We start from the raw sequence: 25,134 nt of genomic DNA, 5'->3' as shown, positions 1-25,134 counted from the left end.
CGGCTTGTAATGTTGAGCGCCGGAAGATGACGTCATTTCCGGCGCTCAGCATTACAAGTCGGCACCGAGACCGAGCAGGAAGACTCACCGCGGGACTGCTGAAAGGTAAGTACGGGGGGGGAGAGGAAGGGTAGATAATGGGGGGGCGGCAGGGAGAGGAAAGGTAGATAATGGGGGGGGGCGGCATTTTAAACTTCGCCCCAGGTGGCATTTTGTCTTGGGCCGGCTCTGCTTTGCCCCCTACCAAAATAGACATTAATGAATAGAGCGTAAAAAACCTTAATGTTTAAACATTTTTTTTATTAAAAACAGATGAGTTTATCAGGTATATGCACTTTTATTCCTATTTTCTCTGCTGACATCACAGCAGGGCGATACTTTCTCTTTTGCTGATTTAATAGCTTTTTAATTTTTTTCCCCATAGTTTGCGTATAAAGTGCTGTATACAGTAAATGTTTTATAAAAACAGAATATTTTTGAAACCCCATTTTTGATTTTGTACTAAAAATAAAACTCTTTGAAACAAAGTGAAAAAAATCATGACATTACCGTTTTAGGTGAGGAAATGGGGTGTTTGTGAGGAAATTGATTATTTTAACAGTTTATTAAAAAAAAGCAAAAGATGTGTGTGATGTAGAAAGAAAACAAAATAAAAGTCAAAAGAAATGATTTATCTATTAGTGTTATTCTAGTCATCTTCTATTCACGCCAATCGCATGTATAGCTAAAATGCTCTACATTTCTCGGACAGAGTCTTAATCTTCACCATGAATTTTCTTTCATTGGAAAGAATTTTGAGCTGTGGCTAAAGTTAATATAGAGAATAAGCAGTTTCCACTTTAGATGTTTTGCTTCCTTCATCTTCCATTTTCGACGGTGGATCCACCGCAGTGTATTTGATCTGAAATCCTCCTCCCGTGATGGAACCATCTGTAAGGAATTTTAATGTCATGACGTTCCCTAGAAATAAAACAATGGGTACTCTTATTACCGAGAAGGAAATTAAAAACTAAGCAGTAACGGATTTTCATAGTGAGGTTTGGAGATAGAGTTACATGAAACATATAGAAAAAATACATTGTATGATAAATAACGCATTATTTTCAGAGCTATGTCTGTTGTGTGGGTATATCTCAGATCAGCTCAACCAAGAATGTGCAAATATTGGTGGAGTGACCGTGGTAGATTCTAGGAGCGCAGAATCAGGCTGAGGTCAGGAGACTGGATTACCATCAAGAAGCAGAGAGAAGGACAAAGACAGACCAAGTGCAATAAGCGGAGATCGGGTACAGGATGGGGACAAGAGGAACACAGGAGCAAAGAGGGCACAGGTACTCAGGATTAGAGCAACAGAGGTTTGTTAGTTTCATACCAAAGAGACTTTATGATCTTGCAGGGATCAGGGAACACAGGTTTATATTGGCTCTTAATTTGCTGGAGTGTGAAACCATGGTGTCCAAGTGTCCAATTTAAACAAAGGATCTTAGAGCCTAATGACCCTAATGCTGCAGAGAAGATCTGCCAACCAATAGCACGGAGGTTTCTCTCCAGGCACTCTCTTTATACCTACACTGGACAGAAAGGGAAACCCAAAAGCAGAGGAATCTTTTGGCACTTAATAATGGAGCATTGTGGAGCATTGAGGTCAAGGTGTACTAGCTAATTAAGAATCCTGCAGCAAAAAGACGGGCCAAAGGCTATAGCCCAGAGGTAAAAGAATGAGTTTGAATCCAAGGTGGACATGACACTGGTTGAGTGGAATGCAATCTAGAAGTGGGCCGTTTGCTGTTGGTTTCCAAAAAGCTACTAACTCCACTTAGCTGACAAGCCCCATAAAAGCTACATTCAGTTGGTCTACTCGAACAGAAGACACTCTCTCTGTATTTCACATCTGGACTCGCCTTATGGATGGCATTAGTCCAATACGTTGATGGAGGTTTTTCCTTTGTAAAATACAAATGAACAGAAAATTGTCCGTGACATTCCAAAGGAAGACAGAGCAAGCAATTAAGCTTTGCATGTTCTTAGTCGAGCTGATCTCTGACTCATTTGACTGATTGTATTTTAGTTGTTTCTATAAATTTAAGATAACACACCCATAACTCCTAAACATTTTTCGATGCAGTAAAGACTTTTCTAAACAGCATTGCTTGTGGTGGAAAGGGGATTCCTACAAAGGACCACAATTCCTTGAGGTTATCAATTTATGGTTAAATCAAGGAACCCTCCGTGAGCGCTTTCATACTGACTGTATAGGTTATGCAAGATCATTGCTTGGAATTCTTTTTACCAAATGAGGCTTTGTTGGCATATAACACGATCTTCAAAGTAATGTCTTCCCTTTAAGGCATAATTATATTTGTCTACAATGCTATTTATTTTCCTTACTGGGAATAACTATAAGGCATATCCTGGAAGGGTGTAATTAGTTTTGTTTTCTCTGTGAAGAGTAGTTACGATTAAAGAAAGAGTCATGTCTGTTTTCCCCTGTTGACTTACAATTGTCCCCCCTTTGGTCTATAATGTGTTTCTGGTTGAAACAGGTTTTTCTTCATTGATGACTAAAAATCTAGACATTCCTATCTCTTTTAGTGTGTTTAATAAACTTTAATACATAAAGGCCTGGCTCGCAATCTCCGTTCCAGTTCATCCCAAAGGTGTTCGATGAGGTTTTGATGTCAGGGCTCTGTGGCGGAGTTCTTCCACATCAAACTCACCCAGCCAAGTCTTTATGGAGCTTGCTTTGTGTGCCGGAGTGCAGTCATGCTGGAATAGAAAAGAGTCTTCCCCAAACTGTTCCCACAAAGTTGGAAGCATACCGTTGTCATGCCCATTGCACATCTTTCGAATGAACTGGAACGGATATTGCGAGCCAGGCCTTCTCGTAGAACATCAGTGCCTGGACATAGGACTCCAGCTACCAGGGCCGGGCTGGGAATAGTGAGATGGCCCAGGCACTTGAAGTCCGACAGCCACCTAATAAGTGTGGTCAAATGCTATCTATGGCAGGCTTCACATTCTGTGGCCAGGTGGCCAATATGGGTCTGCCAGGCCAGCTACAATTTTTGTTGAGGTACTCACCAAGAGGCATTGGACATATTTCTCTAATCTGATCAAAGTATTTTATAGAATATCATTCTGATTCAAAGAGATAGGACGCATCTGGTTACTTATAAAAGATGTTGCTGAATTTAACACTGTTGTAGCTAAATGGCATAAAACATTCCTAGTACCGAAAACCCAAACCTTTTCCAGAATTGAATAATTATGTAAAATGTTTTGCCAAGAACACTTGTCATGTGACACAAAAGCGGGTGCTGAAAAGTTGTCACAGAAACATAAAAAAGGCTTCTTAGAAGTATATTTGCTGTTTTATATGATGGTAACAAGTCTACTGTTTATTCGCTTAGCATACTAGAGAGGAACAACCTCTTATGAGAACATACTGTTTTATTTTTATTTTTTAGAAATTTATAGCTATAATTTTCTTCCCTGTATTTTAGTCTACCAAACACCGTGCGTAGAAACGTCAGTATATCATCTTTATTACCTGTACTAATTATATCATCAGGAAGTTCATCACCGCAGTACCTGTAAAAAAATACAAATTAAATTAAATCTTTAAAAAGGTTTACTAAAGTAACAGTGATGTTTGGTCTAGGCAGTATATAAAAAAGTTACTGTTATAAATAGTAAAAATCACAGGAACTGAAAATATTTAACAGGTTCTTTATACTATTAGAATTCACAGCAGCCATCAATGTGCACTTGAATGGGTGGTCATTATTTGTGATGCCCCCCCTTCCAAATGCCACAGTAAGCGCAACCATGCCTGTGGGCATGAAGCATTATTGTTGATTTCAGTGGCAGGGATCGTAGGAGCACATTTCTCTTTAAGTGACCCCAAATAATTGAACGTGGTATATATATATATATATATATATATATACTGTATATACATGCATACTCATTTTAAGTATCACAATCATACAGGCTCTTTCTTTCTTCTGTATGCTGGCCCTGTACCAAGACCAGCGACTGAAAGTTTGCATTACCTTCCCACTAAGCCATGAACATCATCATAGCTATCATATATCTCAAAGTAGTCAGAGAGGCAGTCCGTGTCCTCTTCAATGTCCATTTCCAGAAACTGAATGTAAATTCGCTGCCCGTAGTTTATTCTTATGTGCCAGTAGCAGATTTGGTCATTTTCATATTCATTGGGGTAACCTGGAGATTTAATGATTCTCTCCTGTTCCGTGAGTACCCCTCCACATTCCTTTACTAAAAAAATAAAAAAAATAGAAGATAATTAAGTATCATGCATAGTTATAGACATTTATCAGTTGCAGGGACACATACTATTTTCGGGGCAGTAGACCTATATGACACACAAATGTTTTGTTATATTTATTAATATAAAGGCAGGGGTCAGACAATGGTCAATGGGTAGCAGATGGACTAAAAATAAGTCTAATGGTCGGTTTAAGTAGGAATGATGGTGGACTAGATGGGGCTGAATGGTTCTTATCTTCAATGAAATTTTATGTTTCTATGTAAAATGGGAAGGAATGAGAAGAATGACCATTGATCCATATCCACTTGTGTACGGAGCCAAACCAATACAGGTTAAAAAGTATGTAGCACATTGAATAATTCCTTATTGATAAAGAACCATTATTTTCCACCATAATGGCTACAGGAGCACCGATGAGCAGAGGTATTTTTGCTCATTTTCCAGCGAGATCGAACATTTTCATCCACCTCCAGACTTTATCTATAGATCCAGAACACATGGAGGTCTTCCTAGATTTAAATCCAGAGCCCAGCCTCCATCAGCGCATATTACAAGAACAGGAGGCTGGAGATTCTTCATATTCACGGTATTTTACTATGTTTGGTTTACTTAGCCTCCGGTTACCTGTTTGTAGGTAAGGATTTTTTTTTAAATTTGAGATTTGACCATTTTAGACAAATTATTGCTATTTTTCAAACCCTTTTTTGGTTTTTAACTAATGTTTAGGAATGTCACCATTTTTATTTGTCACGTTACATACTGAATGCTTATACATACACATACTCACATACTCTTCATTGCTGTGATCACTGACATCATGCTTAAAATGAACTACGATGCTGAAGTATACCTGCTTTAATCATTTTCATATTGTATTTGTTTTATATTATCTTAATAACGCATACTTATTTTGATCTTAGTACAATACCATTTGGGTTGTAGCAGTAGGCATCCCATCTTTCACTCTTATTTAGCCGATAACCGTAATCAACAATGCCCTTTTTTCCAAATCCACAATTGAATGTGGGCTTTACTATAGGGTAGCCAACTCTTCCTTTGTGTAGCCAGCCTGCTGCACATACGTGAAAGCCTAGCAAAACGAAAGCAATCAATACATTATGACCAGTCAATAACAAGCAGAAGTCGGTTATTATTGGTGACATTATTTTTTTACAATATAGGTGTAAGCATTAGAATCACATATAATAATAATAATAATAATAATAATAATAATAATAATAATCAAACATGAGGACAGTTCTATTGTACTTAAAAGTATTAAGTACAATTAATTCAGAGAAAAATAGAGATGTATAGATGGATGGATGGATAGATAGATAGATGGATGGATGGATAGATGGATGGATGGATAGATGGATAGATGGATAGATGGATGGATAGAAGGATGGATAGATGGATAGATGGATGGATGGATGGATGGATGGATGGATGGATGGATAGATGGATGGATAGAAAGCTATATAGATACATTGATATCTAGATTAGATAGATAGCTAGATTACATAGCATTTTTTTCTGCAAATTTAGTGATCAAGTTCTCTAAAAGCTCAGTATTGTAAGCAGAACCCCTTCTGATTACTGCATTATTTAATTTCTGGCTCTTAACTTGAACTTTGAATATATTCTAGCAAGTCACAACCATTGCAAAAATGTGTATGAATTAAAGATAGTGTTCATCAATTCCATGCAGTTGGGTTATTAATACAAATACTTGGAGCTAAACTATATTAAAAACACCAAGGTTTTTACACGGTCTGGCATTAAATTAGTTTTATGGAGAGCTGATTCATGGATGAAAGAGATTACTGAGTGGGAACAGCCAGCCATGTGGCATTTATATATATATGATTCTATAGAATTTCTGACTTAATGCTATTCCGAAGAAAGATTTTGAAACTTGAGAAATGTTAAAAGGAAATCTTGTACTTTTTTTATCTGGTGTTTTTAACGAAATGATGTCATATTAGTATATGGAGAATTGTACGTACCGAATCACTTCTGGAGTTACACAATGGCATTATTCTACCTCTGCCAAAATTAAATGTTTTACAGATGCTTTGGAAAGTATATCACTCGGGAGTGTTTTAGGGAGGGCTCATAAACTACACAAGGACATTTACAACAAAACCTGTTCTGTTTCCATCTATTTGGCTTGTCAAAAAATATACCTTGGGAATCACAAAAAACTGCTATTTAATCAATTGATCTTATTGTAACTAGGAAATTGTAATCATTTGCCCACCTATAATGCATCCATGAACTTAATACGGAGCTCCTTGTTCCATTTTATTATCCTCAGGGGCAGGCTGGCCTGTGGGGCAGAGGAGGCCCACCAAAATCTTTAAAAAACAGCCCGGTCCTATTGGACCACTGAACGAGACGAAACATGGAGAGGTCGCTCAACACGATGTTAGTGTAGTCTAGATTGTAAGATCGTTGGAGCAGGGCCCTCCTCACCTGTTGTCTCTGTAAGTTAATTTGTTATGTTACATACTACTTGTTATGTCCTGTCTACCCATTGTACAGCGCTATGGAATTTCATGGCGCTATATAAAACAATAAATAATAATAATAATAATAGTGCGTATGAGCAGCTAGAAGGGATGCTCCAGTAAGGTAAGTGGAAGGAAGGAGCTAAAGGGTAAGAGAGTGAGGGAGGGAGAGAAAGGGTAGGGAGTGAGTATGTAAGTGGGTTTAAAAGAGCATCCATTCATATATTATTATGACTTAAATTATATAATATATATATAAAATATATATACCTTATTACAAAAGGAGTGCATTTACCAGTTTGCTTGTTTTTCCTGCTACAAAGACTCAAACCTTACTCCGTTCATGGTCTTAGATTCAAAATAGCCATACCACCCTCTCTGTAAGGTAAATCTTCCTTACATGACACCTGAGCCTCTAGCTTTACATTATGGCCTCTCGTTCTAACATGTCTCCTCCTGTACTTTATTAAAATACTAAAAGTTTGTTGAAGAGACACCCTGCTAAAGCATACGGGCATTTTGGAAAGTCTTGTTTTACATTTTTTGTAGCCTAATGTTGGAGACACCCCACTACGGCATGGTTTGCTTTTTATTCTCTAGAACTCTACTGGATTTGTAGTTGTTTCTAGGATGTTGTGATCTTAATGTTTCCGTTCACACACATATAAACTATTTCCTAGCTTAACCGGAGTTTGTAAAGCAATCTAAATATCTGAACATGTGTTTTCTTCTTGGTGTTTAAAACGCGTCCTTTAATGTGGCCTGGAACACATAATTTTGTAGGAGTTCATTGGACTTCTTCCATCCTCCCCAACAGCAAATTGAACAAAGAAGAGTAAGATTGTTCAATGGCACGATTTAAACAACAAAAAAAAAAAAGTGTTTATGTCCTATATATAATTATGATTATATTTCTAAAGAGCTTTAATTCTATAACATCCATCATGCACTGCACATCATCACTTCACTAATCCATAGATCTAACATGGAATTAAAGTTTTATACTATACACATGCACTTAAATGTACAGCTGAGTGGCACTTTACCCGTGACAATAACCTTTTAATATATATTGCACGCATGGGTGATAAAAGTCCAAGATCCACTAGCAATATGGATCCAATAACATGTATTCAATCCCATAGTACTGAATTGGCCACAAGCTAATATTTCATTTGCAGGGAAGTGAAATCATAAAATATTGCCAATGACATCACTACGGGAATAATTACACATCCAGATTTTGTCCCCGAAAAGCTGGTAACCCCTCTTGACCACCCTGGCAATTGGCCAAGTCTCTTTGTTTATCAGAAACAGTATCTATCTGCTTTGATCTACATCAGAGTAAAGAACATAAAGTTCCATTTAAATAAAGCGTCACACTATAATGAAGAAAGGTATTTCCAAACATTCACTGCTGATTTTCAGTAGAACCAATAAATGGAACCAATAACTAGAAACGACTCCAACCGATTAATACAATTCCAGTTGTAGACCCGGGACTTTACCTATTTTCCGGGCTTCCTCCAGTTGCTCGTAGGTTGCTAGCTTTCCCCCTTCATATTCACAAACTGCCTTGGCTTCTCTGTAGGTAAGTTTGTATTTCCCGTTTCGAGATTCTCGGTGATAGACCCCAGCTGCTTGCTCTGCAGATTACAATGAGATATTGTTTTAACGACATATTGGGTAATTTATTTTGCTTACCTCCAGCAGTGGAAATATGAGAAGGAGCCATAATTCCAGAAAGAAGAATCGGTTTCATTGGCACAGCGATGCTATTATTTTGCCCAGTTAAATACATGGTGTACATAAAATAATGTTTTAGCCTGTATTGCTTAAAATTCAGGTATGTGCTCTCTGCTCAGTCCTTTTGGTTTAGTTGGAAAGCGGTCATAAATGATTGTTGGGTAGCGTTAGATGGTGAGTATAAATGTTTGTCAAAGAATGTTCCCTTCTTGGTTGAATAACTGAGCTGCATGGAAACTTTGCTAAGTAGATTTGAGCTCATTGTAATTATAACTAAAAAAAATCAGGGGGATTTGTCAGGGATCATTTTTACGGAATTGGTTTTCAAAACATATGAGGCAATCTTTCCATATTATTAAATCTGGAAAGGTGAACATTAGCTGAAGTACATGTTTCTGAAGGTAGAAAAGAGCACTTGTAGACGTTGTTAGAATTTAGCCTCCGTGTATGGTGTCTCGGACTCAGGAAAGCTAATGTGTACATTCAGTTTTCATAAAGTTGGGACCGATGCGCCCCTATGGAGTGACGCATTTTGGCCAATGTTTATTAGGCCTAGGCAGCAGGTCCGCGGGGGTGTCAGCCCTTCTACTGCAAAACCAGGGACTGATCACATCTTCAGCCATAGGACTGCAAATATGACTTGACAAACAATGTCACACCTCTTTAAGTCATTAAACCTTAAAATGTCAGTAGTTGGAAGGAAGTGATTTTCCATGGCGCATGGTCTTAAAGGCTCTTCTTGAGCAGCTTACAGCTCTTCAATACAGCAAGAGCCTAACAAATGCAAAGTGGTGAATGTGTGAGTTACAAAGTATCTTGTATCATAACAATGATATATATATTTATATATATATATATATATATATATATATATATATATATATATATATATATATATATATATAAGTGGAATCCTAACATGTCTGGAACATCTTAGTTCGAAACACCAAGAAGATCTAGATAGAACCTCCCAGGAGTTGGATGATTTTTTATTAACTCTCTAATATTAGCAACCAATGTAGCACAATGAGGGTGACATAATTAACACCATCCTTGCGTTCTTTTCCAGTTTGAGTGTTCTCTGTCTATGACACAGTGCTAAATTCTTCACAAATAAGTCAGGTCTTCTTCTGTCATATTACGAAAATGCCAAATGTTTAGTTATAAAAACATCATGGTCGTTATGAAGTGTTCCTAAGCCTTGACTTATATGACTTTTGAGTAGCCTTTAATATAGTTGTATATTTTTGGGGATGAATGGAGTCATTTTGTAAAGTTTTTCTTTAAAAAATGGTTTTGCAGATGACTGATTACTCTCTAATACTGGAAACTTTGCTAGAGAGAACATCTCACGGGACAAAGGTTTTCTGAGGTCTAATAATTGTAGCCGTGCTTTATGCTGTCAATCATTGTACTTTTTTTTTAGTTTTAAATTTTTTTTCTGAAAAATTGAGGTTATTAAAAAAATGAATAATTTTGACATTTTTTACAGTAATTTTAACATGTTCCAAATACTAACTTAGTTTTCAGGGTCAACTTTATATAAGTCATTATCTTGACGAGCTTATCATTTACCATATATAACCGGTCAAAAGCTAATTTGAATGATTTGTAATGGCCCATTGTACCAAATAGCACACCTGAACCACCTGAACGTTCGGTGCTGTGCACAAATATCACCAAAGTCTCTTGGACATAGATAGAGACAGTTTACTAAAATGTATACTTTGTGTTATAAGAATTGAAGCCAACTGGTGACACATGAGTTCTCGGTACTACGAAGTGATATCTCATATTATGGCATTACGTCACTACTATTAAAAACACACACACACTCTTTTAATAACGGTGTTCTGGAATTCCCTACGCACTTATCTGTTATTCATGTGTTGCCAAAAATGTAGAAAGCTCGAAAGATAACATTGTAACTGTCATAGGTGAACATGGGAGAAGTGCGTCAGCTTGAGAGGTGGTAGTCAAAGAGCATGGGATGAGCTGTATTTGAAAAATTTCTGGTTTACATCATAGGAGCGAAACAATGTTTAATTTGATGTAAAGCAAGACGTTTACAGGTCAACAAAGAACATTAGATAAAGCGTCCCATTTCTTCATAAATCTTTGGCAGGAAAGATGCAACTCCCACAATCCCATTATCAGATTGGAGTCAAAGCATCTTGGCTTTTCTACTTTGCCAATTCTGTCGACCTGTGCCAAGGTCACCTTGTCCATAAGCAGAACCTATTTGTAAAAGCATTGGTGACACAGGAGCTGGCCATCAATGCCAGAAATTAATCTTACCCGAAGTTAAACTAAACTTTATTAAACTGTATTATTATCGCATCAGTCTCCTATGATCATTATAAACTTTAGTTTCACAGTTAGTGTTAACAGGAATTGTGCAATTAATTGTTCCGAGGAACTGAATCCACATGTTTTACATTAATACCACATTTCAAACTAGTACAGATACCGTGATGGATTACAGGATTAATAAAAAAAATAACCCTTTTTTATATGCAGTAATCAAAAGAACGCCCAACCCATCACAAACTATAGCTATATACCCCAAATCTTTACATTCAATACCTTTTTTAAACAAGTATCTTTTTGAATCTTGTCACAAAAAAGGCAACTATACAATTCAGCATTTAAAGCTGTTGTGTAACAATACTGTTTAATGTTCACATAGTGAAGATTGCTGACTTGTGACAATTACCAAATTGTATATTTTTAACTATATTATTTACTGATTATTTGTGTTACCTACTGCATTCCCAAAGAGAGGTAAAATGATTGATTTTTTCAGTACAGTCAGCTTAGGGGTTATATAGAACATAGTAAAGGCACGTCCCGTTAGGGTTAATAGAAACAACTAAAATCAGATTGCGCCTCGAGTATACATTTCTAGAAAATATTAATTTCTAGATCCTTCAACACCAACACTACACTTAACCCCTGCCATTTAAAGGATTAAAAACAAGAATGATTAATATAAAGAAATGTTACCTACCTAACCAGATGGAATTGTGTAGAACTCCATTCTTGAATCCCCATTCAAACGTTTTATCTAACTGTAGGACAACCAAAAGTAAGAATATGACTTTTTTCATGTTCCAGTAATTTTAAAAAGGGAAGTCGTCCAAGAAAAAACCACTTCTGCATCTGACTGAATCCTTCTGAAACATCTGCTAAGCAGACCTTTTTAAGGGTTTTTTTTCCCCCTACTGTGAGTTCAGTGAGCTCGCACCAATTACACAGGCAGCTGTAGTATTTCACAATGAGAATGACGTCTGCATATATTAAGTTGGAAGATGATGATAATATTCTCCACCTGTCTGACTTGCCTTGTGGTTATAACCCAACAGACACCATGGGAGGGATTCGTCAAACCTTAGTTGTTCTAAGTAGTCATTAACCTTTTGGCATTTTTTTGTAGATCAGTTGGAAAAACATTGTCTATTCTGTATGACTTTATCCTCTAAATTTCCATGTTCTGACTTTTCATTGAAAAATGTTGAGTGCTTATTCTTATTATTCTTTATAACAAGAGGAACAATTGTTCCATACGAGAAACCTACCCCAGCTTGATTCAACTTGATGTACTGGACTATCCTCCTAGAAGAAGCCTCACCTCAGAGTCTAGTTTGAGAACCTTCTCAAAAAAAAGTTCAAAATAAGAGAAAACTATCTAATATACTAAGAAAAAAGCAAAACAGTATAAAAGAAACAAGAGGGAGATAAATTCAAGGACTAAATATCCATAGGTGGCCAACCATGTTGCACGATGAAGACTTGATCATTCATCTTCAAGAAAGCAGAGGGAAGTACATAGAATGATGTTTTCTATATATCAAGCACTGGTACCCCAACTTATAATGGTACTGGACTTATACCAAGCACATCATCAGTATCTTTCTTAGTTAATTCGTTTCTTCTTGGTTAATTGTATATAAAGGTAAATTATAGAGAAGAATGGAGAAGAAGTGCAGTTAACCTTTAAAGATGTCAAAAAAGATGAAACATTGACCTAAATATTGAGATATCTCCTGAAAACACTGACACAGCAGTGTGACTTTACTTTGAAGCCCTTTGGAAAATGTCCCACACTGTTGACAGTCATCGGTAGAGTTTACTTTAGTTATTAAATTTATATGTTTACCTTAGTTATGATAAAGCACCCTTTGTGACTTACTGTAGAACTGGCACATTTTCCATATGTTAGGATACTCAAAGGTGTTAAATTTAAGTATGTTACACGAACAGGCATTGGCGGAACACTCCTTTAATTTTTTTCTGTTTGAGTTGCTTTGGCAATAACGAATCAGAGGCTGCTCTTGTGTCACACGGCAATTAAATAATGATTCCAATATTTTGTTTTAAAAATTAAAGAAATAGTTATAGGAAAAAATATTTCTGGGATGGGCATTTAATAGCATTAAGAATGATGTTTCTAATGCAGTATTTAGTGACAAAAGTCTTAAATTCAGATTAGTTGGAACAGCACCTGTGTAATATAAAAATTTGAAAAATATACGTTTCAGCTTCTTTCGTGTGCATTTGCATGGAAATCATAGGCGTGTGTTTTTCTTGTTTTTCTTGTGATTTCATGTTTTTTGGCGGCACATGGTTTTTCATCATCATGTACTTTTTTTCTTTTTTTACAATAGATGGTTGTTTTAAAGTCTGTTTATCCTTGCCTTTAAACAGACACGCTGTAAGACTACCATGTCATTGGGGCGGTACGCAGGAAACCCGCAGCTTCCTTAAGATACAGAAACAACCAGATCAATTGTGAAAAATGACTGGGGATCTTCCATTGGGTTAGCAGACCAGCACCCCTGAGAACCCACGCTGAACCCCACTGAATATTCCTCTGCAACTGTTCAGGAATGAATAACATATTGTCTACATAAACTCAACATGTGAGGAAACAGCCTAATCGGCCATCGACATAATTACAACTAGTGCAGCAACTCTTCCCCATGATAAGTTCAAGGAACCTACATTTTAACTGCCTGTTTGATGTCTGCGGTAGGACAAGATGTTACTAGTTAGATACGAGTACTCATGTTTGAAGTGGCAATAAGTCATAGATAGTTATAAGGATCCATTATGTTTGTTAGTAAGTATTTAATCGTACAAACCAAAGAGGTAAAAAAGCAAAAACAAAACAAAAAACAATGTAAATTCATCTGCAAAATAGCGAAAGATTGATAACAGCACCACGGGCATCATTTACTAAGCATTTCCTTCCTTTACTCAGCATCAGTTTGACAAGACATGGAGGTAATGTAAAACGACACGTTGTAGTGGATAGGAGGGCTGGTTATTCCCGTTCAGGAACAACTGACAAGATACAAAGAATGGTTAGTGTAGCCATTCCAGGCTTTGCTTCACAAACTCCTGTCCATGTGACGCCCCTGTCTACAATAATTCTCATGCAGTAGATATATGTGAAGGGTTTAGTAATAGTCTCTGGCTTCAATGATTTTCTCTTGAATACTTTGAAAAGGTTAATTGCTAACATGATGTTTCTTTGATTTAGCTCACACCTAGACTTCAGGTTGATACAAAGTTGAATTTGCCAGATTTATATGTGGAAGTGAGACCCTCTAAGTCCGCATGGACAACATCAAACAGTATTGTGTCCATGAGTTTTGTGGAGAACACCATGTGCCTGTCATGGAGCATGTATCTCCTTGGGTTCCTCCCATTCGTGAGCAGATGTGTTTATACCTGACCCTGTAGGCTGTGGACATGCCCTTCCAAGGGCAGAATCATAGGTTATGGGTAGGTGGAACTGCCCTTAGCTCCTTCTACCCATAACCTGTTTGCTCTCCAACCTAGTTCTTCTACACCCAGTCTAAACTTAAGTGACCCTAAGTTTGCTCAATGCCCTCCCAACCTCTTACCTACACCCAGGAGAGAAGGATAAAAGAGGAGGAGGGGCAGCCTAATATTTTTCTTTATATAAAAATATCAAATATTTGGTTTGAGTTTTATCCTGGGTGAACTGACCAGTTCTAAATTTAAACACCCATTTCGAATGAATGAGAGAACACATAACAGTATACCAGAAGCCCAACTAATTTGCCCTCAACGAGTCTTTATCCAGCTCATAGAAACTACTTGTTACAGCAATATATAATACGTATAGAACAAGGCAGTGATTTATAGGACACAAGCCTCTAGAGAAATAACCTGTTACACAAACATTACCGCATCAGGGTGGAAGACCATACATCATCACTTAGTAAATTTCTCCTACCCGTTTGCACACCCTTCTGCGTCCGGTATTCTTTAAAGGGAATTACCGTTACACCCCATATACATTAGATGTCCACAGTACGGGCTGATTTATGGTAACATTGTTACAAATTAATTCAGATTACTCATTCAACATTTATCATTTTCACGCCCCATGTTGCTGCACATAATATTATAACGTATAACTTATCCTAAATCTGATTTTCTGTTACAAAACTGAATTAGTTCTTTTGGCTCCCTGCAAAATTCTAAAGTTAACCATTTGTAAAACCACTCAAGTAACTTGATAACCGTGAGTCAGACGGATTTGCCAGACTCCGCGGTCATTGATCATGATAGGAAACCCATGGGCGTGAAATCCCGGTAATTATTTATATAGCAGGATTTCTGTTTGTTAAATAAGTACATAAGAATGTCTGAGATGACCAACTGCCAGACAGGTTACTTAAACCGTACAGTAATTCCCTGCATGAGCAATTTCCACTCTTACACCCTAATGATAAAACCTATCATGAAGTCTTTTTAGCGTCTCATGTCGTATAGCTCATATAAAACTCATATCGGAACTGGGCGTTCCCTATAACTATAAATACAAATGTATCATCATTAACTTGTATGAAGTTGATGAATTCACCGGCCAATCAGATCAAGTTACACTGTTCAGGGATCCTGAATGCGGTTGGCCGGATGCCAAAACGGCTCTTAAAGTTGGATGTTATAAATGAAACTCAAAGAGACTTCTAACGAGTTGATTATACGATACTGTGCAGTTTTTTCGTTGTTAACCCCTTAATGACAAAGCCCGTACATGTAGGGGCTCAAAATGCATTGTTTTCAATGGGTTTTGGGACCACCCATTGTCCTTAAGGGGTTAAAAAAATAAAGCCTTTAGTGAAAATACTTTTATAAACATTAGCAGATCTTCAGGGCGCTGTGTATAGTGTGGCTGCCAAATCATTCCTTTTAAAGAAAGACTTGAAGTATACACACATAGCTATTCACACATAGATAATATTTTCAATATTTTGAGTTGAATCAAGTTCACCAAGATGGCTACAATCACTTATTAAAGGGATAGTTTAATGCATATGATAGCTGCATGGTCCTTTTGGGTTGCCTTTCTGCAGAATCCACCCGTATGCATTTGCCCCTTTGCCACCCCCAGTTATTTCCCATGCTCGAGGGGTGTTTAGCCGAAGACATCTACATGTACATGTACAATTATACATTGATATAATTACCGCCAGTCAGCTCCAGTACTGGCTTGGGGAACGCCAGTCCCGGACTGGCTCATTGGGCTCAGTCAGCCGCTGGCTGGGATTGCCCTATACTCACCTGATCTGCCATTCCAGGGGCAGACAGGGTGCTGCAGCGTGCGGCCGCCAACTACATGTGTGAATTAAGATTTTTTTTTTCAGTGCCCTTTTTTTAAAATAACTGCTTATTTTTTTATTTTTTTTAAATACGCATAAACACATAATTTGTAAAAATTTTCAGTTTAGTCTATGAAATGATGAGCAACCTGTTAATCTTCTCTCCAGAAAAAAATAGTTTTTTTCACATTAAAATGTTTTAGTTGATACCTTCTATTGGACCAACACAGAAAAAGCTTTTAGGAATTCAGAGCTAGTTTTCTCAAATGGAAGCATCTTAGAAAAACTACACATTGGCAAATAATGTTTAACCTTTCATATTATTGAATAAAATGTAAGTATTCAATCTCATTTGAAAATAAATATTTCAACAACACTTTCCAAATGTAAAAAAAAAATTTCCGCTCGGGTTTAAGGAGATGATGACAAGTCAAGTTATTGTCCAGACGTGTTTGGGCTCTAAGCCATTTCATTTCTCATCCATTAACAAATAATCTATGAGTAAAATGCTAAAACTTTGCCCAATACACAAAATTTGACATTTATTTAAACTTAATCCATGTTGTCAACTTCAAAGATATTCATGAAAACAATAAGCATTTTCATAGTTTCTAGTAACAAAAAAAAAAATCTGGCATAGCATTTTAGTCGTTGTTTATTCCATGGGAATAGCCAAAAATGAACATGGAAAAAAATAATGCATAATAGAAAATCATTAATGGAATGTTAGCATTTCACAAAGATATTTAAGTTGTAAACATATTCCAAACCATGAAGAAGAATAAAGATAAAACGAATGGTTTTAAAAAGTATTTATTTTTTGTATAACATCATAAAACACTACTATGAACCTATAATTTGACTTTATGCATTCAAAAAGAAATCAAATTCCCTACAAATAAAACATGCTATTTAGTTTCACTTTGTAGGTGTGTACAATGCATTTATTGGGTGTTCATAAAAATTGGTTTTGGAAAGAACTTTTAGTTTATTTTTAAATGAGTTCTTTCCCGCTTTCCTTACGTGCTTAGTTGACACATCTTCATGGACCATGTTGTCATTGCTTTTTTTCAGTGATAATAAAAGTAGAGTTCTTTGGTATTACAATAGTCAGTATCTGATGTCACTTTTCACTTATAATGTAGAAAAGAATATTTATACAAATTGTAATTCTGCCGATGTGTTATGGAAGTAACAAAGTTTTAGGCCATCTTATACTGATTAGATGATAAATGATGATTTACTAATAAAGTGATTATGGGTCAAATTATACTATAGGAGTAGAATGTTAATCACGTCTAAAAGGAGACGTCTTAGCTGAAAAATTAAAAAAAAGTGAAATGTTTCTGGTTTGTTTTTTTCTTTATATTTAATGAATTGATTGTATTTATTAATATCACACATTGGGAATACACCGTTGATTGTCTGTACTGGGTTTCCATCATGTAAGTTACTTATTTGAAAGTGATTAGGTATTCTGGATATGCATGGCAATCACCATAAATGACAAACAGGGACGTATTATTGACACTATCGACTGTAGTGTTAAAGAGAATATTGGGGTTCTCTTGTGTTGCTGGAGGCTCTATATAGCTGCTGTGTCCAAGGCAAAATCTTCCAGTTATGACGGCAGCCTGGTAAACATATTTCTTGCCATTTTCATCCCTAACAGAATATAAGTCTTGGCAGGAGAGCGATGCGTCTCTTGCAAAGTACGTTCCTTTTCCGAAAGCTGTGGCTGGAGGATAAAATTATTTTCAAATATAATTATAAAATAATTATGATGAAACAGTTTAAACCTCAGAATCTTGAATATATGAATTTGGTATGTTAACTCAATAGCTAGTCTTGAGCTGTTTGGCCTATCGCAGTCCAATGGGGACAGAGACATGGATGTTTCTCCATCCGGGGGCACCATTTTCAAGAAACCCACCCATTAGCTTCTCTATTATATCAGTTATGGCACCACGATCAGCCCAGAGCAGCTACTTCTTTTGTCCCCGCATTAAATACTAATGGGGATTTGTCATAGTAGGCGCCTCTACCCCTTGGGATGTTGGGGCTCAGTTCTAACTGTTTCCCATTTAGTTTAGCCTGTGCGTTTGCAGTGTTAAGACCATTGCAGACGTTGAGGATCCAATGGTTTATTTTCAGTTTATTACAATACTTACCATTTTTACCACTAAAACTTCTATTAAATCCATGATGATTGATCTTTTTGGTTGCTTCGTAAGTTGTGCCGTGATAAAGATGTTTTTCATTGTCCTGATTTGGGTATTGAATGTCAACATGCAATTTATGGATTGCGTAACTTGCCCACAGCTTTGCGTTCTGAATCCTTTCGATCTATGGAAAAAAAAGTACAAAAATGAACATAGTTTAAAATGTGTAACTGTATCTAAAAGAACTTCCCCTTTAACCTCAGGCCGTCTAAGTATTCTTCCATTTCAGGACACTGCATGACCCTGGAAGACTCCCAGTACTCTCAGACTGTCCTTTTGAATAAAGGACACGTGTTCGCCCTAAAGACTATAACTGACTATAAAGACTATAATATGAAGTCTGAAAAACTGCCTTAAACAAATTGTAAACACTCTAGACAGAAACATACAGAGGCAGTTCAAAACATATAAGGCATCTTAGTGCAATGTAATAGTCCAAAGTACAAACTATATATTAAATAAATGTCAGAATTTCATATTTTGGCCAAGTATACTGGGCCTGGGGCCTCAGGTCTTAGGGCTGACAGCCTATAACGGGCAGCATTTGCTCTACTGATAAGTCACATTTAAATATAAATCCAATATTCTTGTGTGTTTTGTGGATAAATGATTTTTGTTTAATTAGTCATATTTATTATTTATGTTTTCACAACGTTGACTCTCGGAAGTAGGGGTTTGCGAGGCGGCCAGTTCCTACATGATCCAAGCCTTACACGGCATTCAGAAAAGGAAAGTCATAACGGTCAAAGTACTAAACAAGTGAATTAACTCGTTCCCACTTGATAAGTTGTTTAGAGCCGAGTGTTGGGCCATAGTCAAAGGTCAAAAAAGGTTTGTTACATAATTGACTGATCTTACCGATATCAGCTTAACTTTCTTGTTTTGTGCTGACATGAAATTATTTGCCACATTTTTATACTCAGCAGAATCCTTGTGCAGGATAACCGACATATAGTTGTTCTGACCCATGTGCTTCCAGTGGTCTGGTCCGCCAGTCAGCCCTAAATGAATAACATGGGGAGTTATTTGATGGGCAGATTTCATTATTTCACATAATAAAGTTTTGGGGCTGTATAAATAAAAGATAATAATAATAATAATACTTGGCAAGCTAATAAGTAAGAGAATATAAAGAAAATCAACACAAATTTTCTCTTCTTCTACAATTACCCTGATATTTAATTATATTTACAATTGTTTTCAAAATCATTTTGTGAATGTAATAATTTTTTTTTTTTCAGTATTCTTTTCTGTATTTAAATCAACTAACCATTCAGATGATTTACCTTTATTTACTTTAGACATTATATCTGCTTTCTGCTGGGTTTCCTAAAATGAAAAAAATACAGATTACAATAAAATGTTATTTATATTTACACGATCATGGAGTGCTATTTTACCGATGATTTTAAAAGTTTTAGTGTGACCTTGCTAGCGGAGAACACAATATATTTAGAAAGAAGCTTATGCGCATCTATTAATCAATCAGGGTTAGCACGACTGACTAGACTCGGCAGAGGTCACATGCAAATTCACTAAAATGAGAGTTGTTTGTGAGGGCATGCAAGTTTAAATTTAGTAAATTTCAATTTGTGAATTTTTTGGTGAACTTATGTCCAACTTGTGTGAGTTTGCTCACATTTTGCCAAGTTTCTTGTCGGAATTTATTAAACAGAGGCAAAAGTTTTTAACAAAGATGTGATCAAAAGCAACAGCTACGTTTTGTCACTCTCATAGGGTTTTTCGTCTGGGGTAAAATAAACATTTCAAAAATATAAACTTAATGATGTAATCTAGTCTAAAAAAACTGTTTTACCTGAGAGTTTCTAATTTCCCTTTGGAAAACTTGTGAATAAGCTTTTTGGATGTTTTCATTGAATGCAATTATCAAGATCTTATTGAAGCTTGAAACGTTCATTTTTGATAGAGATTTCTTTATGCCATCCAATATTCCTTGAATTGATTGTTCAGGATCAAGACGAGCTATTCCTGTGAATGAAAATGATTTATAGCTATAGTTTTTGTGATATATAAGAATTCTACATACATTTAATATTTTATATTCATGCTGATTATTTCTCTTTAACAATGGGGTCTTGCTGAGAAATTATCAGGAATATCATCTAGGCATCTAACACACTTACCCAACACCTTGAGCTAAGGAAAACTTAGCAAGCAAATACAAAACCTTGAAATGTCCTTCAAACTGTAAATGGTTCCATTTCTACTTTACCTCACTGGTCCTATAGTCCTATCGGGCAAACGGCTTCATACCTGTTCCAATGGCAGGCAGTGCAATAGTTTTTAATGATTTTTTATGACATTCATTTAGGATTTTTTCCAATGATGGAGCGAAGGCAGATATGCTTGTTGGTCCGATGATATGCATGATATTTTTACTTTTCAAATCCCCACCGGTTGTTATCAAAATGCCATTTTCTGGCATTGTGCCTGTAAAAGAACATCAAATAAGTATCCGAAGCATGAGGCAACTTAATTATCGCTATATTTAGAAAAGATATACCTGAAAATGAGCATTCATCGACGACGCTGCTCCCTGCTGCTGATAGTATGGCACCAGAAACACCTGAAGGTACAATTTTGTTAAAATTAAAGAATTCTGCAGGAATATGACAGGTAAAAGCATTCTAATGCAAAGTGGCCTTATTACTATTGTAGCAAATACAATAACAGAACATTCTGTAGGTTGCTGTGTATGGTAAGACCATATGTTCTACCAGAATCACTTTTTCATAAGTAACAACATAAGTAAGAATGATTTGGCCATTCTGCATCCTCCATTTGACCCGAAATAGGGCTAATAGGGTTTGGTTAAAATCTGATGATAAATTCTAATATAAAAGGGAGCAAGTGCTAAATCAAACTAATGCAGATTGCAAGCTAAAGTGCATTACCCCAAGTATTTTGTTCCATTTGTATCAATCGATCAAGAATTATAAAGACTCTATGACCCCTTTTCCTGATTGCGTACATAGCATCTGCCCTAGTTGCCCTGTGCAAAAAACACCCTGGCCCAGCAAATACTTAAACTAATGCATATTCAAAGTGGATCTTTCACTTTTCCAAGTCCTAAATGTTATCATACATGACTTTTTTAACAGTGTTTTACAGATTGCATATTAGTAATTCACCCTATTTGTATAATAAGGGAGCGGCAACTTTTACTTTCTGTTTAACTCAACAGCACTGGAGTGAACTTGACAGCAACTCGTATAAGTAAGCTCAGATGAGTGCTGATGAGTGCTGATGAGTGCTTTCTTACATTGTTGATAAACTTCTATATCTTGAAGTGAATAGACCTACAAGAGCCATAGATTAACACGAGTCTCTTAAGATTAACCTTGTTACTTGTTATCTACTTTGATAGAAGCATAACTTAGTTTAGTAAACTTTTTTCACTCTTTACACTTACCGACACGTTGGTCCAGGGTGTCATTTGTTAAATTCAGAATGCAGTCCACGGCTTGCTTAGTGATGTCACCCAGAACTAATTCCACAATTGTTCCACAGATTGTAAGGCTCAAATTGGGGTTCTATTTGCAAATAATTAACATAAAAGAAGCCATTTAAACTAAGAAAGGATATATAGTTACACAGTGGTGTTTGTTAACTAAAGTTCCTGGTGTTGTGTCGGGTTCCCGGGGAAATTATTAACTTTCATGAAATTATTAACTTTTATATTTATGAAAATCAGAATCAGTTCTCCTGGACGTGGCAACTGATGCACAGGACTTCACGGCATCTTAGGCCCGACTAAATTTAGTGGAAGTCAGTGGGCAACAAATACAAAATAATGAATTTAATGACTTGCCATAGTTTTAGTTACCTAAGAACCAAAGAGAGATTAAGATCCCGAAAGTCCTAGATGTAACATAAAATTAGGGGCACTCTAATGGAATTAGTATCTCTATCACGAACAACTTTGTGGAAGGTATAGCCGACCCTTTCCATATTCTTAACACATTTGCGGGAAAGGCGCAGCGAGAATGTGTAACTCTACTGTAGAATGTATAGAAAGGGAATCTGGTGCAATGTTTAAAAAAAAAAAAAAAATAAGATAGTAGAGCATGTGATAAGGGATACAACTTTTGGACTTGGTAATACATAAATATTTATGTATAGTCTGACTAAGGCATTAGAAGTAATTTACTTATGCAATTTATTATATAAACTAATATCCTGCTGTTTCTGTAAATACTATATTATTGTGACTTTTATGGCTGTAGAACACTGTGACAAACATTCAGAGCTCTTAGAAAAGAGGGGAGAACGTTGGAGCAGAAGGATTATAGGGTCTTGTTCTTCCTATAAAGGAGTATATGTTATGACGACAGGATTAAGAAGCTTGTGTTAACATGTTTCCTCTACTTTGACACCGCTTCGTGAATGATTGTTAGGACATAGTATGAAATATAATAACTCTTTAGGAGCAGAATACCTGAAGCTTTGTGATTTCACTCTTCATAAATGCTGCACATCCTTGGTAAATATTCTCAGTGAAGGTAACAATTACAATCTGTGTAATGTGTGACATACAATCATCCAAGTATTCTCTAATGCCCTTCAACAGGGACTTGATGGATTCATCTACACTTAAACCAGCCAGACCTGTAAGGGAAGATAATATATATATCAACACAGTTTTCTATTTTGTTGAGTTATTAAAGAATTCTGCAAGGAATTTAGGCGGTAAATTAAAGCAATTTGTCATCTACTTCCATCCTACCAGTTTCATGGCCAATATCGATATGCAAGTTTCACACAACTCCAGAAATTACCATGGTCCTCACCTGGTCGTACTTAGTTAATATCCCACAAAGGTGATTTACTATTAACAAATACCAGTACACTTGTGTACTTTAATTGCAGGGGCGGAAAAAATATTGGCATTCATTAATACCTTTCAGAGACAGCAAAAAAAACTTTTTTCAACACTCATGGAGTCGGAAAAGGTCAACAATGGTCCAGCAGCTCCATGGGTTTTGCCATATGGAGCCATTCCCTAAACCAACAGGAGGAATAATACATGTGGTGAGCTCTGTGTTTACCTGTTCCAAGTGCTGGATAAGCAACTGTATACAGATCATTTTTATCACATTCTCCAAGTACTTTCTTCACTGCATTCACAATGCTTTGGGGCCTTGTTGCGTGGATGACATGAATTACGTGTTTGCACGGGAGGTCACCAGCTCCAGTGACAACAACATCGCCATGAGGAAGTTTTCCTGGAGTAAAACAGAATTAAAATTTCATGTAAAAAAAACCCAATACTTCTATTAAGGTGGCACTCGGTGTCCTGTGCAGCCTTAATAACAAAGAGTGGATCTTAAAACACTTTGTAAATACTTCAATATGCATTCTACAACCTTCAGGAGAGCATTAGGTCGATGCTCCCTTTGTGAACCTGTTTTTGCACCACCGATTGAATGCTTGAAGTCAACGGGAGAGTTTTCTATGCATATATATAGACTCCATAACAGAAAACTCTCACTGAGTCTATATATATATGCATAGAAAACTCTCCCATTGACTTCAAGCATTCAATCGGTGGTGCAAAAACAGGTTCACAAAGGGAGGATTGACCTAATGCTCTCCTAAAGGTTGTAGAATGGAATTAAGTGGTTGTAAGTAATGGCCGGATCACACCTGAAAGCCAAGGATCCTACAGAATCCTTCTAGCCATTTACAAAGGTGGTCCACATTAAAACTTAAAAAGACCACACAGCTATCTACACAGCTTTAAGCGGTGTATGAAGGTTTGAGTGTCCCTTTAATTTACAGATCTGAGCAAAGTTATATATAGTAATAGTTTACTGATTTCTTGTTTTCACTTATTTGCTTACTGGAAAGACATCAGTGACATCATACCTAACTGTTTGCATTCATCTCTCAGAGAGGTTCCACCAGCAGAAAGAATTGCTTTAGATATACCTGTCAAACAAAACAGAATTACTTTAGAAATAATAAAGTTTGTAACAATAAAAATGACACTTCACCATATTGTATTCCCAACAAGGCGACTTCAGAGGAAGGGGCAAAATGAATTTCAAGATGATTCCCACATGCATTATTTATTAATTATATTATTTTATTGTGACTTTCTTATGTATGCAAATTAGTAGAATTAATTACTTTGTAATCCGTCACTTTTGATTGATGCAACTTTCCACAAGAGTGGCAATGCTATGTTGTCCATGATGATGTTAATGTTATTGTGAACCTTTCAGATTTCTTTGTGTTTGCTAAGTGGGGGACTTAATGTTTCTCCATCAAAATAAAGCAACTTACAATACAAGACAAAAAACAAATCCTATTATTGACCTTAATGAAGTTGTATAATTATTAGAACTTAATACATTTTAAAATGGCTAATTTATTATTGATGAAACACTCCATGATTTTTTTAATGTGTAGCTTATAAGCACATTTCAGTGCCCCCTACAACACCAACTAATAATGAATATTAAAGTGCATTGTAAGTATGCTTTACCTGGAAGAAAAAGAAATTGAAAACCTTACCAAATTCCTGGTCCAGTGTCGAATTATTTAGGTTTACCAAGGCATCCACAGTTTGCTTGGTTATGTCACCATTTTTCAACGTCACCAGCACTTCAGATATGACCAATTCACACGTTTGGCTCATCCTCGAAGAAACTTTCGTTAAACTGTGGCCGGGCACAATGCTTATAGAAAGA

General features: G+C 36.3%; 2 protein-coding genes across 2 annotated transcripts; both read right to left on the bottom strand.

Moving 5' to 3' along the window:
- Window positions 1–811: 811 nt before the first annotated feature.
- LOC149285192 (tumor necrosis factor-inducible gene 6 protein-like) lies at window positions 812–11,666 on the bottom strand. Its single transcript, XM_089495734.1, has 6 exons — window positions 11,567–11,666; window positions 8,319–8,456; window positions 5,226–5,387; window positions 4,056–4,284; window positions 3,551–3,591; window positions 812–960 (listed from the first exon to the last, which is right to left on the bottom strand). The coding sequence occupies exons 1-6, from the start codon at window positions 11,664–11,666 to the stop codon at window positions 812–814; spliced, it is 819 nt and encodes a 272-aa protein (XP_089351860.1).
- A 1,653-nt stretch (window positions 11,667–13,319) lies between these two features.
- On the bottom strand, window positions 13,320–25,082 carry LOC149285191 (protein mono-ADP-ribosyltransferase PARP15-like). The gene is made up of 12 exons (XM_089495733.1): window positions 24,959–25,082; window positions 24,308–24,370; window positions 23,488–23,664; window positions 22,878–23,047; window positions 21,852–21,972; window positions 20,943–21,005; window positions 20,693–20,869; window positions 20,235–20,407; window positions 19,705–19,747; window positions 19,277–19,419; window positions 18,368–18,542; window positions 13,320–13,435 (listed from the first exon to the last, which is right to left on the bottom strand). Exons 1-12 carry the CDS (start codon window positions 25,080–25,082, stop codon window positions 13,320–13,322), a joined length of 1,545 nt encoding a protein of 514 aa, XP_089351859.1.
- Window positions 25,083–25,134: the final 52 nt, after the last annotated feature.

This window comes from Sceloporus occidentalis, unplaced genomic scaffold, assembly GCF_023333645.1.
Source record: "Sceloporus occidentalis isolate IW3139 unplaced genomic scaffold, rSceOcc1.0.p SCAF_83, whole genome shotgun sequence".
NCBI lineage: Eukaryota > Metazoa > Chordata > Lepidosauria > Squamata > Phrynosomatidae > Sceloporus > Sceloporus occidentalis.
The sequence above is the reverse complement of the archived record's forward strand: the minus strand, read 5'-3'. Positions and strand labels throughout refer to the sequence as shown.

Coding starts and splice junctions, on each gene's coding strand:
- LOC149285192 (XM_089495734.1), bottom strand. CDS start 11,666: ATGAAAAAAGTCATATTCTTACTTTTGGTTGTCCTACAGTTAGATAAA. Junction 5,388..8,318: donor GGAGGAAGCCCGGAAAATAG/GTAAAGTCCCGG, acceptor TCGTTTTGCTAG/GCTTTCACGTATGTGCAGCA. Junction 4,285..5,225: donor CTACTGCTACAACCCAAATG/GTATTGTACTAA, acceptor TTATTTTTTTAG/TAAAGGAATGTGGAGGGGTA.
- LOC149285191 (XM_089495733.1), bottom strand. CDS start 25,082: ATGAGCCAAACGTGTGAATTGGTCATATCTGAAGTGCTGGTGACGTTG. Junction 23,665..24,307: donor AGATGAATGCAAACAGTTAG/GTATGATGTCAC, acceptor GTTTTACTCCAG/GAAAACTTCCTCATGGCGAT. Junction 20,408..20,692: donor ACTGCCTGCCATTGGAACAG/GTATGAAGCCGT, acceptor TTTCATTCACAG/GAATAGCTCGTCTTGATCCT.